The sequence below is a fragment of the Elephas maximus genome, chromosome X (assembly GCF_024166365.1).
Source record: "Elephas maximus indicus isolate mEleMax1 chromosome X, mEleMax1 primary haplotype, whole genome shotgun sequence".
In the NCBI taxonomy this organism is placed as follows: domain Eukaryota; kingdom Metazoa; phylum Chordata; class Mammalia; order Proboscidea; family Elephantidae; genus Elephas; species Elephas maximus.
Genome location: NC_064846.1, coordinates 28,498,785 through 28,506,961, shown reverse-complemented (window position 1 = coordinate 28,506,961; position 8,177 = coordinate 28,498,785). Strand labels below are relative to the sequence as shown.

Here is an 8,177-nt window from a genome sequence, read left to right as displayed (position 1 = left end):
TTTTCAATCTCTTCTCTTGTTATGGGTCTGTCCAGATTTTCAACATCATTTTGGGTAGGTAGGGTGTTTCTAGAAATTTGTCAATTTCCTCTAGGTTTTCAAATTTGTTGGAGTATAGTTTTTCATAGTACTCTGTTATGATCCTTTTTATTTCAGTTGGATCTGTTGTAATGTCCCCATTTCATTTCTTATTCAGGTTATTTGCATCCTATACTGTTTTTCTTTTGTCAGTTTGGCCAGTGGTTTGTCAATTTTGTTAATCCTTTCAAAGAACCAACTTTCGATCTTGTTGATTCTATTTTCTATTCTCTACTTCATTTTTATTTCATTTATTTCTGCTCTGATCTTCATTATTTCCTTTCTTCTGGTGGCTGTGGGCTTTTTTGCTGTTCTCTTTCTACTTTTTGAGTTGTGTAGGTAATGTTTTGGTTTTGTCCCTTTCTTCTTTTTTGATGTGTGCATCTATTGCTATAAATTGACCTCTGGGGACTGTCTTTGCTGTGTCCCAAAGGTATTGATATGATGTGTTTTCATTCTTGTTTGAGTCTAGGGATTTTTTTTATTCCATCTCTGATTTCTTCTGTTACCCAGTGGTTGTTAAGCAGGGTGTTATTCAATTTCCATGTAATTGATTTTTTTTTTCTTTGTACTTCCTGTTAATTTCTACCTTGATGGGGTTGGAGTCAGAGAAGATACTTTGTATAATCTCCATGATTTGTATTCAGGCTGTGGCCTGATGTTGTTTGTCCCAAAACTGAAGGACTCACTTTAGTAATTCTTGTAAGCTTGGTTTGGTTTTTACATATTCACTTAATTTCTGTTTACCTGGAAATGTCCTAATTTCACCATCATATTTGAATGACAGTTTTGCAGGATAAAGTATTCTTGGTTTGCATTTTTTTCTTTCAAGGTTTTATGTATGTCATCACATTGCCTTCTTGCCTGAATGGTTTCTCCTGAGTAATCAGAGTTTAGACGTTGCTTTTCCTCTGTATGTGGCTTTTCGTTTTTCTCAAGCTGCTCTCAGGATTCTTTCTTTGCCTTTGGTTTTAGCGAGTAGGATTATGATATGTCTTGGTGATTTCCTTTTGGGGCCTATCCTATATGGGGTTTGTTGAGCTTCTTGGATGGTCAGCTTTTCGTCTTTCATGATATTAGGGAAGTTTTCTGTCAGCAATTCTTCAATGATCCTGTCTGTGTTTTCCATTTTCTTCCCCTGTTCCGGAACTCCAATCACTGGCAAATTTTTGCTTTTGATTGGATCCCACATAATTCTCAGGATTTCTTCATTTTTCTTCATTCTTTTTTCTGATTTTTCCTCAGAGTTTTATCCAAATGTTTGTCTTTCCCTTCACTGATCCTGTTTTCCATCCTTTCAAACCTGCTCCTCAGCCCTTCTATGATGCCGACCATTTCTGAAATCTTGTTTATCATTTGTATTTCTAGTCGTTGCTTTTGTATGATTTCTAGTTGTTAATTTATTTTGGCATTTTGCTCCTGAATTCTTCCATTTTTTTGTCTGTATTTTCCATGAATTTGTCTACCTTTTCCATGAATTTCTTTTTTTTCCTAATCTTTTTCTGCTTTTTGCTTCAACTCTTGGATAGCTCTGAATGTTAGAGGTTTGAATTCCCTATCAAGTAATTCTAGTGTCTTTTCTTCTACTGGAAAGTCATCTCATGTTTTATTTTGGATGCATACTGGAGCCATTCTGTCCTGTTTTTTCATATGTTTTGACATTGTCTGCTGTCTTCAGGACATTCAGTAGTTATTTTCTTCATTTATTTGTTGTAGATTTCTTTGTTTTGTTCAGCTTTTTTGTTTTATTTGGTTATGTTTGAGCAGGCAGGCTGTGTGTTCTCAGTTGTTTGCTCATCTGTGGACACAGTAGTTTTCATCTCCTTGTCTAACGGGTAGGGCCAGCCATTCAGCTATGGTGCAGTAGGGCAGGTCCAGCTGAAGGGGAGGGGCTGGGATGGGTGGTTTGTGGCACATACTAGGGCCGACAGGGTGGGGTGGGAATAAGTGTGGGACAGGTTCCAGAAGGCCATACCTGTGCTGTCCCAGGTATGTGGTGTTCAGCACACAGTGTAGGTAGGCAGGAAGGATGGGGGAGGTTGTGATGTGTGGAGCTAGGATGGGTATGGGAAAGAAAAGAGAGAGGAGACAGATACAGGAACCAAAAACAAACATAAAAGAAACAAACAAACAATGAGTGGAGTGGAGATATGAGAAATGGAGAAAAACAAAAAGAAAATAAAAACTAGAAAAAAATGAAGAGAAACAAAGCCCCCAGGGATCTCACCAATGTGGCTGGGAAGAACAGGAAAGTTGCTCACAGGCCGTGCAGTACAGCCTGGCTAGAAGGGGCTCCAAAGTCACAAAAGGAAAAAGAAAACAAATTAACAAACAAAACAAAACAAGAAAGGAATGCCCCCAGGGATCCCACCAACACAGCTGTGCAACCAGTGTAGTAGCTCCCAAGCAGGGCACTACAGTCAAGGTAGAAGGTGCTCCCAAGCTTCAAAAAGAGAAAACAAAACAAAACAAAAAAAAGCCCTGGGGATCCCACCAGCTGGCAGTGTAGTCTGGGGAGCAGTTCCCCAGCTGAGTGGCGCTTCACAGCCTTTCAAGAAGAAGCAAAACTGGCACACGGAGCCAGGTGTTGGAGAGAAAGGAAGGGGACGTGGCAAGAGACAGGAAGGAAACCAAAAGAAGCCAAAAAAAGCAACACCAGCCACAAACAATAGGCACTGATGGAGCTGGCCAGTGTGGGTGAGGCGAATTCAAGCCCCAACCAAGAAACCATGACCTGCAGAAAGCCACGGAGGTAGAACGGGGGGAGAAGGATGGAGGGTGGGAAAAGCATATATCACCAGTTACCAGGTGTTCTGTCTCCTGCTGGGAGCTCCACAAAGCTGCTTTCCCATACTCCCTATCCGCTGATCTCCGACAGGAGTTCAAGGTGGTGAATCCATGCTGCATTAGCTGACAAGGAACCTCTGCAAGTATCTCCCCTCACACTCGGTTCTCTGTCAGTTTCTTATTCCATTCATTGCTTGGCTGAGGTTTTATGTCTTCATTTGATGCTTAGGGTTCCAGGATTGACATTTGTCTCTGTTTTACTTAGTTTTTCTGGTCTTTGGTGTGGAGGGATGGTGTGGTGCTTCTGTCTATAGAGCCATGTTGGCTCTGCCCTTCTAGATTGAATTATTCTTAATCTCGATAACTTTCAGTTCTAGGAAAATGAACTCCCTGATTGTCCCCTCATCTGCCCCTGGAATTCCTAAATTCTTTACTCCTTCTCATTTTTATTATTATTACATTTTATTTTGAAATCATTTGACTCACAAGAAATTAAAAAAATTTAGTTTCTGTGTAGCCTGTACCAAGTTTCCCCCAATAATATGCCACATTGCCTAAACTTGAAATTTGACATTGATACAATACTATTTACTCAGATGCATACCTTATTCATAGTTCACCTGTTTTCACCACACGTATTTGTTGGTATATAGTTCTATGAAATTTTTCCACGTATCTAGGGATGTGTAACCATCACCGCAATCAGAATAGAGAACTGTTCTATCACCACAGATTACTCTGTCATGTTATTACTTAGTAGCCATACCCTCTCTCCAGCTCTAACCCCTTAGTGACCATTGATTTGTTCCCCATCAGCATCAGTTTCACACTTCAAAACATTTATATATAAGAATCCTACATATGTAACACTTCGAGATTAGCTTTTTAAACTAACCATGATGATCTTGAGATCTAGCCAAGTTATTGCGTGCACCAATAGTTTATTCCTTTTTATTGCTAAGTGGTATTCCATTGTATAGATAAACTGTTTACCAATTCACCCATTAATGATCTTGGGATCATTTTCAGGTTTGACTATAACTAATAATGCTGCTAGGAATATTTATGTACAGGCTTTTATGTGAATATAGGTTTTTATTTATCTAGGATAAATATACAAAGTATATGATTGCTGGGTCATATGGTAAGAGTATGTTTAGTTTTACAAGAAACTGCCAACTGTTTTCCAGAGTAGTTGTAGCATCTTACATTCCCACCCACAATCCATGAGATCCAGTTTCTGAGCTCCTTGCCAGTGCTTGGTATTTATTCCCAGTGCCATCGAATTACCTATGCATTTTATTTTAGTCATTCTAAGAGGTGTACAGTGCTATTTCCTTATAAGGTGACTCAGTGGTTACATGCTCAGCTGCTAACCAAAAGGTACGCAGTTTGAATCCACCAGCTGCTCCTTGGAAACCCCATGAGGCAGTTCTACTCTCTCCTATAGGGTCGCTAGAGTCCGATTTGACTTGATGGCAACGGGTTTTTTTTTTTTTTTAAAGCAAATGATGTTGAAAATATTTTCAACTGTTTATTTGCCACCCATATATCTTCAGTGAAGTGTCTGTTTGATTCTCTTTTGCCCATTTTCTAATTGATGGTATGTTTTCTAACTGATGAGTTTAGAGAATTTATTACATATTCTACACCCAAGTCTTTTTGTGATTTGTAAAAATTTCTCCAATGTGTGTCTTGTCTTTTTATTCCTTTAATATGTTCTTTTGCAGAAGAAAAGTTTTTCATTTCGATAATGTTCCATTGTAAGATATCTAAGAATTTGTCACTGACCCTAAATCACAAAGGCTGTCTCTAATGTTTTCTTCTAAAGGTTTTATAGCATTATGTATTGCAAGTATATTAATGATCCATTTTCAGTTAACTTGTGTATAAGGTAAGAGGTGTAGGTTGAGGTAATTCTTTGCATATGAATGTCCAATTTTCAACACCATTTGTTATAAAGACTCTCCTTACTCCAATGAATTACTTTTGCACCTTTGTCAAAAATAGATAAGCCATACTTGTGTGGTTCTATTTCTTGGCTCTCTATTGTGTTCCACTGATCTATTTGTTTAAGTCTTCTCTACACCACATACTCTAGAACACTATAACTTTATAAAAAAAACTTTATAGTAAGTGTTAAAATCAGAAAGTGCTTTCCCTACAACAATATACATCTTCTTCCAAAATGATTTTTGCTATTCAAGTTCATATATCATTCCATACAAATTTTAGAATGAGGTTGCCTGTATCTACAAAGAATCATTCAGGCTCAATTTCTTTAATCTAGTTCTTTTTTATTTTATTTTTTCTTCCCTATTCATCTCTTCTTTGCACCTGCATTACCTCTCATTCCAAATTCCCCCACCAACCTGTGGAAACCCACCAGTGTGTATCTTCTTTTACTTTTCTTAATGTGCTTATAACCACAAATACACATCTTCACTTTCATATGTACTCACACATGTGCATAAATATGCCTACACATGGGAAAGTGTCATTGTTTTCTTTACCCCTGAAAAAAATTTTATATTATACAGACATCTTTGCATTTTGCATGTCTCTCCCAATAGTATTATGAAGATACTCCACAAATCAACGTGGCAAAATTCCCACTATGCATAATTTATTGTAACATAATATTTCCAGTATTTTACACCCCATATAATATTGCCATAAACACCCTTGAAAATAAAATAAAATAAACAGAAAGACTAATAATCACTAGAGGTGGTGATGCTTCATACACTTTCCTACTGGAGCGCAGGGACACTGAGCTTAAAGAATCCTAAACAAATGGTGATTTCTGAGCCCATCTCTCCTTGTCAGCCAAGTACAGTAGCTCCAACCTATTTAGATGCCCAATCACATAAAAGCAAAGCAAGAGTCTTATTGTGGTAAGGATCCACCCAGCTAAAGGGTTTGTTGAGCTCTACAAACAAGGTAGCATTCCTGCTTGTACTCCTATTCCCACCCCCCATCCCGACCCTCTCCCCCTGCTGACTATGCCTCCTGGACACTGGGTCTGTTGGAACCACCCAATACACTCATTCACAATGCAGATTCCAGGACCCCTGCTGAGTCAAGCCGGTGGGCATGAGGCCCAGATGCTTTGACTACAAACTGCAGGGGGCAGGCTCAACTCACAAGCCAAGGATTTCTCAAGAGAAGACAACTTTTGAGGCACATGGGAGGGGAAGGGTGGAATAGAACCACTTAAAGATTCACTACCAGGGTCAGAAAATATTCTGGTGCCACCAAGAATGAAACATTCTCAGAAAGGGCAAAACACTTTATTGAAGATCATGCTAAGGGATGACCTCACTTGCCCTTGGTGCCCTTGTGCTTCAAGGCTTCCAGCTGTCCTCTGCTGTGCTCAGGGTCCTCTAAAAGCATCTTCTCTGGACCACTGATGGCCCAAATTCCTTGAAATTGGCAGAGGTTACCCACATTTGCCTGAAAGTGCTTAAAGAGGTTGCAATGGATGCGCCAATCCACGCAGAGAAACTCCTGGTAGGAGAAGCTGTGATCTTGATGGTGGTCCCCTCTGAAGCTAACAGCTTCAGGTCTTTCAAGAGGCGTTCCATAAAGCCAGGGAATAGAGTGGTGCCCCCAGCCAGCACAATGTCCGCAAAAAGGGTCATCTGGATGTCGGTGTCGCACTTCATGATGCTGCTAGCAGTCATTTTCGAGAGCCCAGGACTGTGGACGCCCAGCTGGTCAGGCGCAAAGAGGGCCTCGGGCACCTGGTACAGCTGTTCCCCCATGCAGATGACAGTCCCATCTGGCAATTTGTATTCTTTCAGAACCTCCTGTGGCCTCTTGCTTAGCTCCTTCTCTATGTCAACAGCCACATAGCACAGCTTCTCTTTAATGTTGTCCACCAAGCACCTGTTGAGTATGCTGGGGCGGGCACGCCTGCTGGACAGGAGGAGCTGGGTGAGGTATTCTGTGAGGTCCCTCCCTGCCACAAAGAGCTTGTTCACGGCATGAGCTTGGGGGTAACCATCCAAGACAGGGACAGTGCAAGTGACCCCATCTCCACTGTCCACCACGAGGCCCGTGACGCAGCCATAGGCATAGAGTGATAAAACTGCTTGGTTACACAGATAGAAGGCGGGAACGTTGAAGGTCTCAAACATTACCTCTGCCATCTTTTCACGAATCTCCCTTGGGTTCAAGGAAGGCTCAGTCATGAGGACGGGCTGGGCACTGGGTTCCACACCTAGTTCGCACTCAAAAATGTGATGCCAGAGCTTCTCTGCGTCCTCCCAGCCCATGACAAGGCCACGCACAATGGGGTAGTGCAGGTGTAGGGTATCATACTTGGACAGGGTATCTTCCCCCACATAGTATGCATTCTCTTTGAAGCCAACTGAACACAAGTCCAATTTTGGATACCCCACAGCAGAGTCGATGACGTGAGTGGGTCTAATCACTCCAGACAAGCCTGCTTTGCACAGTCCAGACCCATTGTCAAAAATCACAGCTGGAGTATCTAATATATGTCGATTAAACATGTCTACAGCAGAATCTTCTGAGCTTCACCAAAATAAAGACAGAACACTTGGACTACTTTTTGACACAACACCCACCTCTGAAGCTCAAAAGCCACGGGATTCCGCAGTGTTCAGTTTGTCCCCCAGGTGGAGCTAGCAGGCTGTGCCCAATCCTCAAGAATATCCCATCCTCAGCCCATGAAGCTGTCGTCCTTTCACATGGCCCAGGGCCTGCTGCGGCCTTTACAAGGATGGCTGTCCCCTATGTAACAATGTAACCAGGCAACAATTGTCCTCAGTAAGCATCAGAGGGACCTTAAAGGGGCGGAGCTCTGACCCACCAGCACACCCTGCTAGGTGAGACAGGAAGCAGAAAAAGACAAACCATACCTACCTATGAGTGGCTGTCATAAGCTTGTGAACCCAAACCAGAGGCCTAGCCTTAGAACCAAGGGAAGGAGCCCAGCTGTGGGCTGGTCGCAGAGAACTGGCTTCTCTGCTCAGCTGAGCTGCTATTTGGGGGATGACAAAAACACAGTTCCCTTTGCTAAGGGGAAGCACTAAGCACCAGACACACAGCTGGGTCAGAGTAGCGACACCGAAAACCCAGTTCCAGCAGACACTCAGATTATTCTTTTTTATTTCCCCCTATATTTGTTATCGTTGTTGTTGCTGGACAGATACATGAAGATATAATTCATATACCATGCAATTCATCCATTTAAACTGTACAATTAGGTGGTGCAGTGGTCAAGAGCTATGGTTGCTAACCAAAAGGTCAGCGGTTCGAATCCACCAGCTGCTCCTTGGAAA

At 41.6% G+C, this 8,177-nt stretch overlaps 1 protein-coding gene across 1 annotated transcript; it reads right to left on the bottom strand.

The window, feature by feature from the left end:
* Positions 1–6,251: 6,251 nt before the first annotated feature.
* On the bottom strand, positions 6,252–7,407 carry LOC126068960 (actin-related protein T2-like). The gene has a single exon (XM_049871749.1). The coding sequence runs from the start codon at positions 7,383–7,385 to the stop codon at positions 6,252–6,254; it is 1,134 nt and encodes a 377-aa protein (XP_049727706.1). The 5' UTR covers positions 7,386–7,407.
* Between the last annotated feature and the right edge of the window lie 770 nt (positions 7,408–8,177).

Bases quoted from the DNA above. Each gene is read 5' to 3' on its own strand.
- LOC126068960 (XM_049871749.1), bottom strand. From the start codon at position 7,385: ATGTTTAATCGACATATATTAGATACTCCAGCTGTGATTTTTGACAAT.